We start from the raw sequence: 21,228 nt of genomic DNA on the forward strand, positions 1-21,228 counted from the left end.
ATTCACCACCACCATATATTTGTTCATTAAGAAAACATTAATGGAAGTTGTTAAAAAAATTACTTATGCATATTAACTGCTTGATATAGAAACAGAGATGAGTTAGGTGTTAATGGGAACATCAAAGCCAGAACCAAAGAATGGAAAGCATCATATGGATTATTCTACTAGACATCTACAATTTAGTAGGGGTATTATGATACAGTGGGAAAGAATACTGCACTGGCATTCATGAGAGCTGGGTTTTATTCTCAGCTAGCTCTTGGCCATATCACCTAACTTCTGAGATTCTGTTTCAACCGTTTCTCTATTTTATTTTGATATTTCTTAGATTTCAAAGTTATGTTTCCTTTGGTTCAATCAGAAAAAAAATGTATTAAAGTCCTCTTTTAAAAAGTAGGAACTGAATGAGGTGGGGCATATGTCATTACAGAATGAGAATTTCTACAGAGATAGTTTATCTGAAGAGCCAGGCCACTGTATTGGCAAGATGATAACATGAAGAATAGTGTAACTCCAAAATTGGAATGAATTCTGGACACTGAAAGAAAAACAAACTAATGAAATCTTACAAACAGGTGTAATAGAAAGATATGAAGCAAGTGGGGGAGACAAAGGTTCTAAAATGGAAATCTAAAGATATTTCTTAGCTGTCTATTACAAAAAGGAAAATAAAAAGTCATTTTTAAAAGTCATATTAAAAGTTAGATTTTTTTTTCTAATTGGTACCTGCAAAAAATCATTTGCAGATTTATTTTTTGGCTTATAGCTTGCTGTGTCCAAACATTGGGAAGACTTTGAAGTTTGCTGATTGCTTTAAAAACTTAATGCGAGAGGATGCATGATTGAGTGGAAAGATCAGTGGCCTTGGAATTAGATGAGTTTCGAATCCTACCTGTGCTATTGACCCATGTGACCTTGAAACAGCATTAAATCCTCCTAGGCCTCAGTTTCTTCTGAAAAATGAGAAATGAGGGCTTGGATATATCCAAGGTCCTATCTAACTTTAAAACAGAAAACAATGTTGCATACTTGTACTTGTACTATAACATATCTTTTTCTTGATATAACATATCAATCTTTTGAGGTAGGTAATAGTAATATATTTATTATTGTTTTCATTTTATATATGAGAAAACTTAAATAAAAATTTAAGTGTGTTGCCCAAGGTCAGATGGACTGATAGGAAGAAGAGAGAGAAAGGTGAAAATGGTAGAAATGTAGATTTCCAACTCTTTTTACAACCTTGTCTCATTTTATCCCAATAAAACCCTTGTGATGTTGGCAACACAAATATAAATGAAGATTACAAAAACAAAAGAAAATCATTAAATTTACAGAGTCTAAGTGCTTTGTCCAAAATACCAAGGCTAGAAATCAAAAAAAGAATCAGGCCTGCAGACTCTTGGTCTAGTGCTCTTTCTGTCTTGCCATGCATATGGCCTCTCTTAATCTTGTGATTTTGTTCAAAAGAAACAAAAACTAGCAGACGTTGTAACCACAGCGTATGCATCAGGCCAATGCAAATTGCTCAGAGTGACATTTCCAACAAAGTTTTGTTCAAAAGTAAACAATAATGTTCTGCTGTATTTTCTCTGTCTACCTTTTGCAGTATTTGTAACAAGTCAAGTAGATATAATAATAAGCTCTATCTACTGCATCATTACTTTTTGTCATGTGGCAAAATATGCAGTCAGAGGGCATTTATCCATTTGCAATGAAACTTCTCTAAATTCTTTGTTGCATGGCTGCATCCATTATAGCACACTTTTAGCTAACCAGGAATAACATACTGCATTTCCCCATAGCAAAATCTCTCTATAAAATCTCCATATCAGAGCCACTTTTATGCATCACTAAAGATCTCCGCATTATTAGTAGAATGAGAAGTTGTATCTTAGAGATGAGTAGATAGCTTATCATCACATTTGAGGTTAAATCTGTGTCCAGTATTAATTAGTATTCTGCTGAACACAGCCAAGAAAACTAATATAGACCAAAGGGAACCTCTGACATGGTTTCTCTGTAATATATATTGTTTTGGATGTATAAAACAAACAAAAATGTATTTGGTTAATAAACATCCAAAATTTGTAGTTATGATAAATAAGAATTCACTTTATAAACTTACATTTTTTATGAATAATACTTCTATTTGTTTTTTAATTGTGAAATCAATTACTGAATGTGTCTGGTGAGTTACATCATTTATTCCATTTGATGGATCAGATAAGTCTCAAATTGCAAGTAAGTTGCTTTGTGAAAGGCAGATTTTATATATAGATATATATCTATATAGGTAGATAGAGATATGTATACCTACCTTTTATTTCTCAATTGTTTCAAATTCAATTTTTGATTAGTCAACATAATTTCAAGCAAATACTTGTTATTTTAATTCTTCCCAGTTGTAAATTAAATACCATTTCATGGTGACCTTGGTAGCATTGTATACTCAAATACTCAGAAATAAATACAATTCTTATGAGGAGTTCTTAATCTTGTTGATATTCTACTTGGAAATTAAAGTTTACATTGAAGTTATAGATAAACATCTTCAATATAATATTACAAAAAATTACATGTTCATAAATACCAAAAGGTTCACATGTAAGCATGTGTTTTATATTTAATATTTCAGAAAGAAGAGATTTAGAATATTACTGTCTATAAGGGAATACTCTTAATTCATAAAAGCTAACAGGCAAATGAAAAAGAATTTGTGGAGCTGAACCAACAAAACTTAGAGTTTTAATGATTTCCAAATACAACTAACTCATATTTACATATATATGAAACTGGTATTGATACTATTTCCATCCATATCTTTGAAAATTTCAATTTATAAAGTATCTTTTTGTATTAAACAGCATGTACTTCAGATGTTGTGCATTTGAAAGTCTTGATATTATGTAGATATCGCTTTTTGCCTTTGTATATTTATAATTGTGTTCACAGTAACAAAGTAATTCTTGCTAGTTTCTTTTCATTTGTTCTGCTTTATGCAAATGTTAGAAAGTCTACATTTGCTTTAAAAACCAGCTCTTGAAAAAAGTCTGAAATCAATCAGTAAATTATAAGGAAAATGCAGAATTTTTATGAGATAATTAGTCAATGTCACAATTTAGGAATTTGTGAAATTTGTTCATATTAAGTAGATTGGTCTCATTTCACACTAATACAAACACTCTGAGTACCTTGGTCAGCAGTTATTAACAACACCAGAAGCAACAATATCTTAGTACATATTCAGTCATTGTCATTTCATTATTGGAAGATTAATTGACTAAGGTTATTGAGTTCTAGAAGTATCTTTTGTATAAGCACTTTAGAGTCTATCGCTTGGGTTAAGAAGTATGTCTTTTGTGTTTCCCCCGCCCCCCACATATCCATTAACCTGACATACAGTATGATGCATTATCACTTATGAAAGTAGTTCCGATTAAACTACAGATGTTGTAACAGCATGGCATTTAATTGTATGAAACAAAAAACCCCATAATAATGTGAGTCAATCATTAAAGAATAAGCTTCAGTACTTATAACTCATGAATTCCACTTCGGACTATCCATTAATTGAATAGAAAAATCACAAAGATGTATGCTTCATTTTTAAAAATTTATTTGAGCTAATAATTCATATGCTCAAAGAATTTAGAGCTGGTGCACAGACCTTATAGAGCATCTAATCCAGCCTTCTAGAACCAGCAAGTTTAAGTAAGTCAAAGTCACTATGTCATAAGAATCATATAGAGCAAAGTCAGCATAAATGGCTAGATCTTCTAAATCCAAAATCATTTACTCAAGGAATCTGGCCTTCTTTTTCTTAATGAGAGAATTTTCAATGAACGAAGGTGAGTTCTTATTTTTATTCATTACTACTAGGATTACTATTACTATTTTTTAAACGATAGTCACACACAAACAATAATTTGATTATGGACATTAGATATATTTTGAAAAGAAATCATTCTATTTCTTCAAATCTGATGTTGTAAATAAAGTCTTGTTTATAATTGTGAATTTTTGCACATGGCCAGATCACCTAGAATGGTGGGACCAGCTTCTGAAAGCAGAGATTTTGCATTCCCCTATGGGTGACAGTAGCTTCTTTCAGCACACACACACACACACACACACACACACACACACACACACACACACAAATGTGCACGCGTGTGCTCCCAGGAGGAACATTTTCTTGTCTTGAGAGGGTGAAGCTCCAAGTTTATCCACAACATTGGTGTCAGGAATTGAGCTGGTAAAGGAAAATTTTAGGCCCTCTGGCCTTGAAAAATGGCTTTGGACTTTCTCTTTGGTCTATTCCATTTGTCCTTTCAGCTCTGGTACAGGTGGTGGAATCTCTACTAGACATACAATCAAGCCATATGACACTGGAGCCCAGATTCGAGGCTAGGTGTGCAGCCAGCAAGGTCTGGGGATATCTGAGACTCAAGGCCAAAGTGGGGGGGCTTTGGACTTGGAACTTGACAATGTGTTATGTAGGAAATGTGCTAACTTGTAAATGTATTCCCTCTCCCCAGAGATGGAGGGGGTGCATGAAGGGGATTATATACCAAGGTGCTAGAGAGATGTTTGTATAGTTTCTCTTGTTATTCTTTGGAAGTAAGCATCCTTTGTAAAATCTAATCCAACTAAATGATTAAATGGGTCGGGGGTACAAGGGACCTGTCTGACAATTGTGGGACACCATCACTGTGGGCTAGAGCCAGAGAATTGTGGGAGAGGAACTTCTGGCTTTCAGGAAGTGCGAACCACTGCGATCGCTGTGAAATGTCTTTCTGAATTCCTAAAACACTTAATGTTTATACTACCTTTTTGGCACTTTGTTATTTTTCTTGGTAGGCCTCAGGTTTTGGATTGTTTTGTTTTTGTTTTAATGTAACTGCCTTGTGTCAGGCTCAGTTAAAAACTCTGTTAGGTGAGTGACACTGGATACTATTTTTACATCTTTGTGTTCTCCACTGCTACCTTGTACGGTACTTTGTATGCAGGAGTCAACTAGCATATCATCAACGCTTTACTTGACTATAAGCAAACTTATAATAATCTTTTGTGGAAGACTCTACTTTCATTTTTCCTTTAAATAACTTTAAAACTTTATATGAGGTGACTAAATTTAGTAACAGACAAAATTATCTTGATATTTGCGAATATATATGGATAACATGGAGGCTTTTTGCACACCAGATTGATTTTTGGAAGCCTACCAGATCAGTTCTTAACTTTTCATCCTAATCTTCTAATCACCTCTCAAATATAATCACATTAATAAACTAATTCATTAGTTCTCAGTTCTTTTAAGGATGGGTCCCTTAATAGCTTGTTTTATAAGAGGTCATTCCTCTTACTAGCCTGTTTGTTTCCTTCCCCACCTCCTCACCATTCACCTTGTGTTTTCACTCATGTTTGCACTCCTCCCTGTCTGGAATTTATGGGGATGGGACAATCCAAATTCCATATTTCCTTCATGCCTAGGCACTGTGAAATTCTTTAAAAAAAATTCTAAGCATTTATAAGTAAACTGTATAACACACTGTTTGATAGTTCTTTTTATATCAGTCTCATAGTTCCAAAACATTAGAAATATTTTCTCATTTTTTCAAGCATATACATATTATTTTCTCAATTAAATCTAGTGATTATACCTACTCCTTTCTTTAGATATCTCACAGTGCCTAAAACAAAGCAAGGAAAATGGTAGGTATTTTAAAAATGCTTGTTGCATTGAATTAACTATACCTGATTAGTTAGCTGAGGGTTGATTGGCTTAGGAATCACTCTGGTTAGGCACTCTTGTTCCCTAACTCCAGATTCCAGAGAAAAATTAGGAAACTCTTGGGTTTGTAGGACAGAATTAATCTATAACCACTTTGATTCAGTAATGTTCTTGAGATGTCTAGAAAACCCTGAGGCAAGCAATTCTGTATTTCTAAAAGAAAATGATCAACACTGAAGAAGTACTGAAAGTAGGAACCTAATGTTATTTCTACATTAGATCAATACTCCAATTGGTAAGAGAGTGGATGTCTAGATTGGATCAGGAATGTAGTTGGGGAGAGAAGGATGTATGTACTTATAGTCATCCTCTTTGAGGTTCTGGGTTCAGTTGCTAAACAAATTATACTAACAGTAGACAACATATGTAAAGCTGCAAGGTTCCTGAATCCGTACCATTTGGAGATAGTTCGGAGTTACTCCAAATTGCCAGAGGAAGATTGGAGAAGAGTCTGGAATAATGGTAATGACATGATCCTAACAATTTCTCACTGCCATTTCTCACCAGCACAGAATATATAAGAAGATATTTTGATACAATGTTTGTGAAATGCAATGTAAAAAATAGGTGTTTTTCTACTGACCTTTCAAACAAGTGATTAAATTTTAAAAGTAAAGTCATTTATTTTTTGTGATTTTAATAACGATAAAGTTAACCTGAATATTTTCTTGATAATATCCAACATTAAATTAAATTCCCCAGAGATTATAAACTACAAGGATACAAGGATAGACATGCCAGTTCACTGTCACCAATTATTACTGAAAGTCAATGTTGGAAGTTAATAGAATATAGTGGGGTTTTTTTTTTTGTTTAAAAGAAGCAAGTAGTAAAGGAAAAAAATGCTTTATTAATGAAGATCAGATATTAATGTTAAAAATTGTAGCTTTTAAATGTAACCCATAGTTGGTTATATTAGGGCAGAAAGTGACAGAAAATAATTATTCATCTATGTAGAAAACTTAGATTATTAATAATTGTAGGTAGCATTTACATTATCAAACTTGAAGATGGATAATTAATATTTTGCCATCTTCCTCTTATGATGCAATAAAATGTTACTTTAAAATTCCAATAATCAAATATAAACATTTTTCTTTTACTGGAAAATGAAAAACATGTAACTGACATCACAATACAATTTAGCCAAAATACTGTATATCATTCAATGATAAACCAAAATTATTGTAATTTTCCCCCCTACTCTGTAGAATTTTGTGTTGCTTAGCTCTAGATACTAATATTAGTGTGTTCCAGGTTTTAAGACTTTTCTGTAGCAATATGCAGCATTAAACATTTTTTAAATGAATACAAACATTACACATATAATCAACATTTGATAAACATTAGAAAATATGTCATATTAACATGTGTTTATGTTATACTTTCGCTTAATAGTTTTTCCCCAAACCCTCACCAGCACATTTGAACATGAAAAGTGAACCAAACAAATTATTCAACATACAACATGAGATAAGACTCTCATTTTCCATGTGTACCATGTGATCTGAATGTTTGCACATTTGTTACTATAATGCAAACAAAGTTCTTTCCTTCAGCTACGTGAATTTATTATGTTAAATATAGGCCTACAACTTTGAAACATACTATAACAAAGTATATGTGCAAATTGCCATCTTTACTTTTCCAAAAATAAAAGAGTAGCTTATAAAAATGTAAAAGCAATATGCTTTATAGCATTGCATTTTAATTTTATTCTCTGAGAATAGCCATATTTAATAAATAAATTGTTAACAAGAATAAAAAGATCAGCATCACCTACTTTAAGTTAATTTGAACAAGTTAACTTGAACATAGTGCTATTGACCTTATAGCTAGATATCTAATTGCTTAATTGTGCCTGATGGATTGAATTCGTGTTATGGATCTCTTGTTACTACTGTGTGTGGTTGAATCATGGCAGACTTTGATACACCCACATATAGAACTTTTCTTGCGGATTGTTTTTAACCAGCTGTATGAAAATGATTTAGGCACCTAACATGAAAATAAATAAACAATCAAAAGAATCGTATTTGAAAAAGTCAGCTTTGAAGTGAGTACATACCTGTGCTAGTGCGATAGGTGGCTGACTGCAGAGGGTCCCCCTGGCTCTGGCTAAGACTCCGCATAGGGGGCTTCTGATACACTCTGTCTTCATAAATGGGATCTATGTGGTGTTCTGGAGACTGTAGCGCTCTCAATTCAGAGCCAAGGTGGCTGTGTTGGCTGCTGTAAGATGCCCGAGACCCAGCTGCAAATGAACAAACAGAAAAATTAGGAAGGGAATACCACACAAAAGAGACTGGTTTCATCAAAGGCACATTTGAACAGAAGTTTGGGGTTTTATTTATTTTCTTAAGAAATGAACTGTTGAAATGTGCAGAAAATAACATGAAATGACAGCAATGAGTCAAGCTAATCAGCTTATCTATCGGCATCCCCCAGCTGCCTTACTCCTGATTTTCCCATAAGGAAGATAATATTCCAAGAGATAGATAGTTATTGTGCAAAGCCAATAAAACCCCTTTCTCACAATCTCACTAATATAGCTGGAATCCTCACTATCAGAATTAATTAACAAGGAAGACAAAACAAAAGGCAAAAACACATTCCTAATTGGACTGGGTGTTTCTAACACAAAATTTACCACAAAAATTACTTCAGGTGATATATAAATGCATTAATGACCAAAGCAAATCATCTTAATGCTTCTCTTGAAGACTGATGGAGCATTTTGCCTCATGAGCGTTTTTCCCTTGGACTGTGAATAAACCATAATATTAAGGCTTTCTATAGTCTACGTTCCCAGGGGATGGACAAATTAAACAGAAATTCAAGGAGAACATGTGTTAAAGTAAGAGAAACGCTGAAAAATAACATAATTTTCTTTGGCTGCCACCTCCAAATGAAAGTACCAATTCTCAGTTTTCTGAAAAAAGAAAATGATGTATGATAACTTCCTAACTAATCCAATAATTATGAAGTGAAGTTTGCAAATCACTAGTCATTAAATGTTATTATTTTCATCACTTTCTTTCACAATACTGAAAAATGTACTCTGTCATGTAATTATTCCGATATTATGACCTGGAATGTGTAAGACGTGGATCATGCAAAGGCCTTGAAATTACAGACAGAGACTGATGGAACAATTAGGAAGAATAATGCATATTAAAAGTCAACAGGATATGTGCTTTTAAGTGGTTGACCTAGTTATGAGAATTGAATGAATTCAACAAATTTGTCATTCCCTAAATCTGCTGAATGTTTGGGGAAAAAGCAAGTAAATGACAGAGGAGGAAATTTATTTACCCATTCTCTTTGTCTAAAACTAAATCTAAATTCCCATTTAGATTATTCTCAGCTGAATTACATATCTAAAAATATTTGTTTTGCATAATTAGGTTCACTGCACCTGGTTTATCAAGTGCCAAGATCAAGCTGAATATTAGCCCATTCACATGTTTACGTGTTCTCATTTTTGTGTTCTTGTAGGCACAGATGTGAGTCCTCTGATTTGCCTTCAGTAAAGTCGCTGATGACAATTCATGTTACCTCTGAAATTTATGATGACATTGTCAAGAACTGCAAAGACTGCTTCATTTGTAACTACAGATGAGAAAGCAGCCATGATTATTCAGATGTTGAAAACAGCAATTTATTAAACATACCAAAAAGTTGCCCGTGGAGTCAAATTAAAGAATTTATGTCATTATTGTCTATTTTGTTCAGAAATTCAAAAAAATCTACCAACAAATGATGCAGCAGAATGTGGATCTTTTAAAGCAATATCTGTGTTAAAACTGACTTGTTTAATCATTTATCTATCACACATATACACATTCAGTTGGCCTCCGAAAATAAGCATTCAGAATTATTAGTTGGCAAGTATAGAAAAGGAACATGAATTTAAGGTAATGGTGCCATACAGAACACCTCAAAGTATTGTTATTTAAACATAACAGCACAAAATTATTGCATATTTGAATACTACTATGAAGATTTTTCCCCTTTCACTGGTGCACTACTTTAAGGAAACAAGACATATGTATGTGTGTATTTGTAAACACATCCACACACATGTACGTATGCATATTTATGTGTACTTTTATACATACATATATATGTAGGATAAAGCATTTATGTAATATATAATAAAATGGCATTATTTAAATTTGGTTGTTTAGTTACTGTTGATAAATAAGTCTGGTTTTTGTATATGTCAGTAAAGGAGGAAAAGAGGGGAAAAAAAGAGAGACCATACCAAAAGTTTCTTCATATGTTTTTATAGGATGAAAATGGTCTTTTAAAAATTTATCAATTCTGTCCACCCTAACTCTAGATAGAATGAAAGTAATCCAATCCAAAAAGATATCTTTAATCTTCAGTTAAAAATTTACAAGAAAAATTCTCCCACAATTTCCTTTGGTAATACAATAGAAAAGATCACTGTCTGACTTAAATGTTTGATGATTCATGGAAACTATTTTTGTCGAGAAAGAATTTTCTTTAGCCAATGCATTCATTGATCATTGTCCTTCATTTCTAATCTATAGTTATGTATCATATAATCTTTAATCCTTATTTAATGAAATTTACTAAGAACAATCATTAGAAAAAATCACTGAAAACTCAAATTATTCTATTGGAAATTTTGATTACTTGAAAGTTGTGAGTCATCATTATGGATCATGCTATAGACTACATAAATGAATGCATCATCAAGCTGAAGCCTGACAGTATATCATAATAATAGATACTTTTTATACATAGTGTGGTTAAGGACTCCTGGCAAAAATAACTACCTGAAAAGCAGCTCTCACTTACTTATACCAATAAAATTCTGTAGTTTCAAACAGATAAAATAATGATGAAGAAATCCAATAAGAAACTACTGTGAAGAAATTCTTCTACAACCAAACTATTCAAGAGATTATGCAGCAGGTCAGGGCAAATGAAAAGTGGGGTAAAAGCCAGCACCTGCACAGGAATCCTAGTCTACCAGCAATATAGGCAAGAGGCTTGTGACATCTTTTCATGGCAACAACAGCAGATGGCTCACCTGAAAATGCACCAGAGAGGTCAGAAAACTATAGGGCAGAGTCCCTGAAGTTGTGGCTAGAGCAGTGATGAACTGGCCAGACAGAGAACCCAAGAGCAAGGATTTCATGTCTTTAAACACTTTTTCCTGAGAAGAAACCAGGGTCCTCAACCTCCAACACTGATTGATAGAGTGGGAAAGACCCAAGAGGAGGGGACAAAGCTTGGACCTGGCACAAAAACTCAACTTGGACACAAAAGTTGAACAAATGAGTAAATCAAGCAAAATACCAACCAGAATTAAAAAATTATAATAAGTCTAAAGATGTCCCAGAAGAAAATCTGTACTACCTGGAAGTGGACATTTAAAGGAAAAAATGCATTTTCCACTAGGACTACATGAATACCTAGGAGAAATGAAGCAAAAGATTGGGAAAAAGTGAAATTAAAACCTCTGGAGGAAAGAAATGGAAGGTAGATAAATGTCCTAGAAGAAAATAAATAAATGAACTCCCTAAATCTAGAATAGATTAAACAGAAATCATTGACTCCATAAGATAACAAGAAATACTAGAACAAAATCAAGACTAAATAAAGAAAACAAAGAAATATAAAGACATCTGGTATCCAAAAAAAGCAACCTGGAAAATAGGTCAAAGGAAAATGATTTAAAGATAATTAATCTCCCTGAAAAACATGATTAAAAAGCCCAGACCTCATGTTTTGAGAAATCATAAAGGAAAATTGTGTTGAGGTATTAGCTAGAAAGAATCCACAACCATCCTCTAAAAGGAACCCCAAGAGTCCCAGGAATGCCATAGTCAAAGACCAAAGCTCTTATATCAGAGAAAAATAGTTCTTTAGGAATCCAAAATGTATCAGTTCAAGTACTAAAGAACCTCAGTTAACACCACACAAGACCTGGTAGCTTCTACTATAGAAATGAGAGGGGCTCTTGGAATAGAAGATTCTAAAAAGCAATGAACATAACTTACCTGGCAGAGCTAAACATAATTATATCAGGAGAAAAAATGGAATAGAGAACTTTCAAGCATTTCACATGAAAATACCAGAGCTCAGTAGGAAGTTTAAAATACAAAAATGATAGTCCAGAGAAACTTAAGACACTAAGTTTACTTGAGCAATTATAAGAACTCTGTGATGATGTAGTGCTAACATATTAATAAGGAGGAAGAAAAAAAGTCCTTTGAAGACTTTTTAAAGTCTTCAAAAATTATTGAGAGAATTAAGTAAGAAAAAGAAAGCACCAGGAGGTGGATTAGTTATGTCCTGAGGGTCTGAAAAGAGAAAATAGAAGGGAAGGTAAAAGGAATACACTTGTATAGAAATGAGAAAGAAGGTGGCAGAATTTGTTGTTTTTCATAATTAGCTTTCTTGAGAACAATATACAACAAACTTGGACCTCACTCTTACCTGAAATAGACAAAAATGTGCTGAATACACACACACACACACACACACACATACACACACACACATAGTTACAGTAGGGAATTTAAAAAATGGGAGAAATCCTTAAAAGGGAGGGAACAGTTAGAAGCAAAGCAGATTTTTAGATCCTAAAGGAAAGGTTAAAAGCAAAAGAAAAAAGAACTAGGATTTCAGATTTCCCCATTAATTGGGGTATGTCTGAACAAATCATGGTATTTGAATACGATGGGATTTTATTGCTAGGCTTATACTGTAATATTATTATGAGAAATGACAAATGAAATGATTTCAGAGAATCTTTGGGAGCATGAACTGGTAGTAAAGAAAAAAGGACCAAAATAACTTCTAAAAGCACAGCAACAATGTAAAGAAAAATAACTTTGAGAGATTTCTACAGGAGGTGAACTGGGGAATGATAGCCGTCTTTCTAGCATTTGATAGGCTATCTGGTGGGAGAGAGATATTTATCCAGTTTGACCCATAAGAACAATGTGAAGAAATCTTAAAGAGGACAGTTCAGGCATGTTATAAGGGGGGAAAAGTAACCTCTTAAAATGAGAACTATTGAGAAGTAGAATGGGCTGTGTTGGGAGAAGTGGGTCCCTCCTCCCGGAGGTCTCCAAGCAAAGGCTAAAGAAACAACTCGTCTGATGTATTAAAGTTGAAATTATTATTTTTTGTTGTTGTGGATTGGATTTTTGCATCTGAGATTCCTCCCAGCTACAAAATTCTATGATTCTGTCAAAAGAAAACTTTCCAAATCATCTCTCTAATAGCACTGAAATAATTATACCAACATTATAAAGATGTCTTCACACCAGTAGAGCAATGATGCCTATGTGTGCAGACTCATCTAATATTAGATATGGAGAAGGCCTGAAAGAGTAAATCTAATCTAGTAGCTCATTTTAAAGATGAAGTAAATAATGCTGATAGAAGTTAAATGACTTCTTTAATCCAATAAGTGACAGAGTTTTTTTGTTATCTTGAAATGTACATCCCTAGGCATCTTGAAATGTACATCCCTAGGCATCTTACATTCAATACATTAAAAACATATCTCAGTTATCTTTTCCTTGAAACTCTACTCTTGATCTAAATTTATAGGAAGGGCATCAAATTCCCAGTCATTCAAGCTGACCACCTTGGTCGGTATCATCCTAAACTCTTTACTTTCAGTAGCCCAATATATCCATTGCAATACCACATCTCATTTTTACCTTGAGTAGATGATAGATAGATAAATGGATGGATGGATGGATGGATAGAGAGATAGAGAGATAGACAGATAGACAGATAGATAGACACACATATCCCTTCCAGTCCACTCACATCTAGATTATTATTAGTTTCTTAATTGATCTTCATGCCTCATGTCTGTCTCTACTACAATTCATCCTCCATTCAGCCACCAAAATGATTTCTCTAAAATGACTTCATATTGTCCCCAAGATCTCTCCAAGCTCTTTCCAACTTGTCCCTTTCTACCTTTACATTTTTCTTATACTTTATTCCCTCCATGCACAAGCATTCTACTTGTTACAAAAGCAATATCCTATCTCTGTCTCTATGCAACTGATTTTCTCCCTCTTCACCTCTGCCTCTGAGTTCCCCTAGCTTCCTTCACACCTCTAATTAAATTCCACCCTCTGCAGGAGTCCTTTCCCAGTCCCCTAATCTGCAACTGCCTCCCCCTCTGAGCTTATTATCTGTATTCTCTGTAGGTATTACATTTTTACATAGTTATTTTCATATTCATCTACCTCATTAGAATGGAAGCCCTGTGAAGACAATGATGCACATAGGCATCATTATAATAAGTATGTAATTTTAGACTGTTGTCTGGGAACACGGAAAGGTTACATGACTTTTCCAAAGTCTGAGTCAGATGCAAGACTTAAAGTCAGGTAGTTCTGGAAGCAACACTGATTTAATCAAAATATTAAACTTAACAAATCTACTTTAATTGGGTTTTTGGGTGTAGAGATATGGTCTTCAGCACAAGAAAAATATCATCTTAGTACCCCAGATCTAAAGCCAGAAGGGACTCCAGAAGTCATCTAGGACAACTAGCCCATCTAATCCATCTGGTCCATTTTCCAGATGAGTAAACAGTATCCCAAGGATTTTAAGTGACTTGCATAATTTCACATATAACTGGCAAGCAATAGTGGCAGGATCTGAAATGTTGTCCTCTTATTCTGGGATACCACATCACACGTTCTCTTCCTAATCTTCTCTATTTTGATTTTTTTTTTCAGAAGACAGCTTAACTAAAAATGAACACATATGTCCACTAGAAAAAATGTTCTTATTAAAGGGTCAGGGTAAGGTGACCCAAAGAAGATCCTGTGGTTAAATTTATCTTCATTTAGAACTGTTTCACAAAGGAAGTGATATTTCCACCAAAAGGAAGTGATAATGATCTTTAAGTCTGTTGGCAAGCTTGAGACCTCTTTGAACTCAAATTTCCTTAAAAAAATGCTTAGCAACGACATTGGTACAACAGGAAATGATTCTAATCACCACCAGTCTTTTATTGACTTTCATAAGCATTGAATTCTTGGTGTTTTCTACATGTAGGAAAAAGAAAAGGTGATTGTTCTTACTTTAAAGATCTATAATATTGTTGGTGTAGGTATTACCTAGACAGGAGAAAATTGTATCTTTTCTGTAACTTAGCAGTTGCCATTTGAGAACTTTGAAGAAAAAATCATCACCCCCTTGGCAAACCTGTGGAGGAAATTCTGTGAGCTTAAATAATACTAAGGGAAAAAAAAGCACTTAGTCCATCATGAAGCCACATCTGAGACAATTTTTGGCTTGGTAGGACTTAAAAGAATTTGCTTATGTTGCACTAGCCTAGCCTCCAATAACCCACAGGTATGTCTATTCCACAACAAACCACTGGAGTAGGACATAATGGAGGCGATCATATTGATTGGCAAAAAAAGGATGATATTGATCATAAATTAGTGTTTGTCAGGTATGGGGAGGCAATGAAATTTAAATTGTATCATTAAAAGTGCTAGTTTTTCTCCTATATTTTATAATGCTGCTTGAAATCATTCAGTTATTTCCAGTCAAGAAGAACTCATTACAGATCGAAGATTAGAACAAAGCATGAATTTCGTGAGAAATTATCATGAATAAAAACATTATATATATATATACATACACATATATAAAGTTTGTGTATATATATGTATATATATATATGTGTGTGTGTGTGTGTGTGTGTGTGTGTGTGTATGTGAATAACTTTGTTTAGAAAATGGTCAAAAGTAGACCCAGTTAACATTATACTAAGGTAGTGACTTATTAGGTATCTTGGTACTTGACACACAATCTTGCATTCTACTTAGCTATTTGTGTATGTGTCTAATGCCCCTGACTATATTATAATAAGCTCTTTGAGAACCAAGATGTTTTCTTATTGATTTTTGCCTCTACCACTTTGCCTAGAAAGTGCTTTACACAAGTAAGCACTCAATAAATCAGTGTTGAGTGAATGGATGCATTAAAAGATGTATGAATGAGTGGATGACTAAAGATTATACACATAAACATATTTGATTTAAGCCACAGAAATGATACTCTTAAGCAAAATATCTGTTTGCCCTGTACTACCTTACTGGATTAATACAATGATATCACCTATTAAAGAGAAGTATTTTTTTTAAAGAGCAATACAACCTCAAGGCATTTGTATTCTTAATCTGCGTGGAACTGTGACTTCTATTAATATCTCAAGAGCTATTATTCACTTTTATTTAATCTTAAGATTTTCAGTGCACTAAGTTTACTCATATCACTACCTCAAATTAGAGGAAGGAAAGCTACTGCAGTCTCTCATCAGTCCATTATTTTATAACTCATTCACTTATATTGATAATAGTGACAACACAGATGTTTGAAAATTGTTTGTGCAGTATAGTAGTTTGTATTTTAGCATAATTTTAAATATGGTTCAACTTAATAGCAAAAGATACAAAAATATGAGGAAATTCCCCATTAGATTTTTTAAAACTGTTTGAGTTTCTTTCAGGTGAGCATATCTGCAAGATCTTTGGCTTTGGAAGAGCTAAAAGCATGATCGCTTTGAAGTGTTTCACTAATGATTGTTAGTCCACTTAATTAATCACATCAGTCTTATTAAAATTCAAACTGTGAGGAGCATTGATTTGGCTTGGTTTTTGCAGTCCTCCTCTTCTTTCTCAGATGGCTGAATACTTGGTTTCTGAAGAAATAGTTTGGCATTCTTTTTTGATATCTTAAACAACTACACTCAACACATTTTGGGGGCTGAATAAAATACATTAAATATAAATTATATTATAATAAAAGAATACTGGACATTTTAGCTCTGTTAAAGATCATTTTACAGATGAGGAAACTGAGGGCTCCATGCCTAACATTGCTAAATACCCTTCTAACAACCTGATTTAATGATTAAAGCAATTTGGATATTTCATAATGTTAATTTGAACCAATCCTTATTACTATGCTCAATAATTCATTTAATCTTAAAATTAAGGAAATATTTCTTCAAATGGAAGTAGATCTGCTCATTAGTAAAATAATCAAGAACAAAATAAGTACAATGGAATCAGAAATATAAATTTAAAGATTTACTACTCAATGATTTCCAATTACCAACTTACTTGAAAAACCATAAAATGTTAAAATATAATGAACATTGTTTTTCTATGGACAATTATAAATGATATTAGAATCATTTCCTATATTTTGATGCTTCAACAGATCAGTTGACTGTCCAATGTGGATACTCACTCATCAATACCCTTGTTCTAGCTACATTACAGCTCACCATTTCTTCTGATGATAGCTCTTACTACTACTAATACTACACTTTGGGTAGTTACTAGTTAGATATGCCACTCTCTATTTATACCCACCATGCATCTCTCTGTTACACTTTCGGGATTCACAGCTTTAATTCTGGGGACATGATAGTATTTCTTGTTTTCCTGCTAGAAAGTATCACTAGGAGAACACTAGTATCAAATGATCACCTTTTTCAGGGAGAGGCTAGGGACTATTAAAATGGTCACTTAATTCCAAAGGTAAACCAGACCCATCCCTTCTTCCTCTTCAATTGTGGGCCCAATCCAATGATTATGATGACAATTTTTTTTTCTTGAAAGAATTCAGGATTTAATTGCCTAGATCTGTGATTTCATAAGTGAAGGAAAGAGCCTTCAGAGAAATCTCTTCTATGAATTCATATCTAGGAGAGTTAGATGAAGCCCTGTTAAGTGGCTTGCCCAGGGTCACAAAATCAGTATCGATAAAAGATGGAACTTCAAACAGTCTTTCTGAATCAGAGGCTAGAATTCTATCCATTATAGAAGGCTGTCTTTGAATGATTTGATGATATTCAAGAATAAAGACATTTAGTGAAATTATAGTAAATGACCATAACAATCTAGTAGATGATAAACCCCAAAATTCAAACTTTTGGAATGAAAACTCAGTATTTGACAAAAACCGCTGAGAAAACTGCAAAACGGTATGGTAGAAGCTAGGTATTCTAGATCATCATCTTAATATTAAGTCAAAATCAAGATAAGGTCAAAATGGGCACATGATTTACAGATACAGGGTGATACTATAAGCAAATTAAGAGAGTGTGAATAGTTTATTTGTCAGATTTACGGATAAGAGAAGAATTCAGGGCCAAAGAAGATGTGGAGAGCATTACAATATATTAAATAATTTTGATTATATAAAATTTAAAAGTTTTTGCAGAAACAAAATCAATGCAATCAAAATTATAAGGAAAACAGAAAGCTGGGAAAAAATTTTTTTGCAACAAGTATCTCTGATAAAGGCCTTATTTCTCAAAAGTACAGAGAAACAAATTCAATTTATACAAATACAAGTCATTTCCCAACTGATAAATGGTCAAAGGATATGGTTAGGCAGTTTTTAAAGAAACCAAAACTATCTACAATGAATGAAAAATACTCTAAATCACTATTGATTAGAGAAATGCAAATTAAAACAATTCTGAAGTACTATCTCACACCTATTAGATTAGCTAATATGACAAAGAAAAAATTGTTGGATGTTGGAGGGGATGTGGTAATGTGACTGATGTGGAAATGTTTTACTTAATTGCACATTATAACCTATATCTGATTGTTTACTGTCTCAAGGAGGGGAAAGAGGAAGGTGGAAGGTATAGGATTTGGAACTCACAACTAAATAAAAATGTTTTAAAAATTGGGGGAAAATGGTATTTATTGCAGAATAGACATGGGTACTTCACAACGGCAGTAGTTAGTAGGTCATCAACTGACATAGGGACATAAACTAAATTAACTAAAGCTTATTATATTTGTAAAATTACTGAAACCTGATTATTCCTGATGAACTGGAAAAAAATTGAGGAAGCTGAGGTCACCCTTCTAAGGTCACACTATAATTTGTTGACAGCATTAAGCAAATATCCTATTATTGTAGCCTCACAATCTTATTAATCAAAGATTGCTTAAACAGCTTTGGAAGATATGACTCAAGGTAATACAAAGGCAAGTTCCCAGCACTTAATATTCAGTTAATCTTCCCTTCCCTTCCTCCTTTTTTTGGATCATCAGTCAATTTAAGAAGGCATAATCGTTCAAATGTAAAAGATTAATTTTCTTACCATGCTGTAATCCTGAGTTTTATTAATTTCTTACATTATTCAAAATGCTTCCATTTAGTTTTTCATGCATTCATATTCATGTTTAGTCTATGTATAATGTCATTTCATCACTCATAAAACCAGGGGCATTTTATGTACAATACATTTTATATAATTTTACTACTAAATATTGCCTATAAAAAACAAACACTGTGAAGAAATAGTTGGAGGAAAGGGGAACTGTGACTGAGGGCTAACTAAGATAAGAGATGGAAGACAGACATAGCAGCAGATCAAATACTGCAAGCAGGTAGAGGAGATAATTCCTTTCATTTCTGATATAAAGAACTGTCTCTAAAAGAAAGAAAAGAACAAGTTACCTGTCCCCAGAATTAAGTAAACTAAAAGATAAGATCAGGAAATGTAGTTTTTGTTTAATTGGACAAACAGCTTATTCTCACTTCACAAAGGAGCTCAAGTTTTGAAGATAACAGAAATTTTAATAGCAATACTATACAACCTACAATAAATACGACAGCTTTTGTTACAAATCAACAGGCTTAACTTCTGCCTTATAATTGACACTAACTCAGGATTGTAGTTCCTGGAATGTGGTAGCATCACAACAGCGGTGCCAATCAATAATGAATGTGGGTGCTTATTGTCTACTTTGTGAAAATTTCTGAAGGAAATAAATTTGCATCTGTGTTTGATCACTAAAATTTGCTCTGACTGGATTAAAAAAGTATATGCCAACAAAAAAGATATTCCAGGATGCTTACGCCTATGTATTTTTATGATAATGAATATATTCTTACAAATATTTGTGCGTATGTATGTATATGTGTATGTACTCACAAATGTATATCTTTGTGTACATACAATAGATACAAGCTATATATGAGAACAATACAGCCTCTCTAAGCCCCAATGTATTTGTGAAATAGGTATAATAATACTATCAATACCTCTTCTCCCGCAGGAATATCATGAGGAAAGCAAAAATTCTTTATAATTCTCAAGGTGATATAAGCACTTAGTCAATGCATGTATATATTATAGGCATATAGTAGATATAGTATACATGTATACACATTTATATATGCACATCTACATTGCATATATACACACATATTTCATGTATACATATACAAGAAAAGCAACATGGAGTATAGTAGAGGAGGACATTCTTCAGAGTCAGAAATACTTATTCAAAAGTTCACTGAATCTTTGATCTATTTCATTGCTGTTGATAATCCTTCTAAAAATACACATTGAATTCCATGTGCACCCTCTCTTTAGGGGGTCTATCTCCTTCTGTCATTACATAAACTGTTGATCTCATTTAAAAGACATATATGTCTTCTTGATGTCTTTTCACATAGAAATCCTTGCAGACAGGTTATAATCACCATTTACCTTTTCATTTCTCTTTGAGTCACATGAAACTGACTGTTACAATCATAGTCCTCCATGATTTACGGACACAGTGAGAAAATATTGTCACTTACACTATGTACTTTGGTGGACATAATGTCTGAATGCAGTTATTTCTGGGTTTTGTCCCTTCTATGAAATCTGCAAAGATTTTGACCTATGAACAGCAGAAACTTTATTTGAATTTAATAACAATTCACATTTATATAGTGCTCTGAGGCTTACAAAAAAGCACTTTGCTCACTGTACTGCAAGCATTACTAACATATTTTTTCATACATGAGAAAATTGAGGTTCTGAGAAATTAAATAATTTGCCTATGATGACATAAGGTTCTATGTGACCAAGGCAGCATTTGCACCCAGGTTTTCTAACTCAAAATCTAGTACTTTTTTCACTAGGATACAAATGAAGTTTGCTCCTCAGAGTCAAATGCTTTTGTTATAGTGTACAATCTAAATACAGAGGGATCTTATATTCCATGGAAAAATTATCTACGAAACCTTGCCAGTGCTCTTTTCATATTTTCATGAAGGATATCCTCAATATCTCAGTGTATTCACAGATGATTCTTATACGAATAAGTAGATGACAATGTCACTCTGGTCATCTTTTGTGGGAATGGCATCATTTTTAATCTTTCCATTATTATAGAATGTTCCCTATTTGAAATATATTCAAAATCAATTTTCTGAGCATGCTTGAAATTGTCATCTCTGTCACTTTTCTTTTCTATATGTATTTTTTAAATATTTCAATATTTCTATGTGTATTTTTTTCAAACAATCTTTTACAAATATCATTGATACTTCCCCACATAATACTGAATTGGTAAGGGTCTCAA

General features: G+C 33.2%; 1 protein-coding gene across 4 annotated transcripts in view; it reads right to left on the reverse strand.

The window, feature by feature from the left end:
- Window positions 1-21,228, reverse strand: part of CTNND2 (catenin delta 2) — a 1,167,955-nt gene that overhangs the window by 450,807 nt on the left and 695,920 nt on the right. For all 4 annotated transcript variants that reach the window (XM_072605431.1, XM_072605432.1, XM_072605429.1 and 1 more), the window contains one exon: window positions 7,869-8,054. In XM_072605431.1, the coding sequence (XP_072461532.1) occupies window positions 7,869-8,054 (186 nt within the window). The remainder of the gene's footprint in view (window positions 1-7,868; window positions 8,055-21,228) is intronic.

Source organism: Notamacropus eugenii, chromosome 4 (assembly GCF_028372415.1).
Source record: "Notamacropus eugenii isolate mMacEug1 chromosome 4, mMacEug1.pri_v2, whole genome shotgun sequence".
NCBI classification, from domain to species: Eukaryota; Metazoa; Chordata; class Mammalia; order Diprotodontia; family Macropodidae; genus Notamacropus; species Notamacropus eugenii.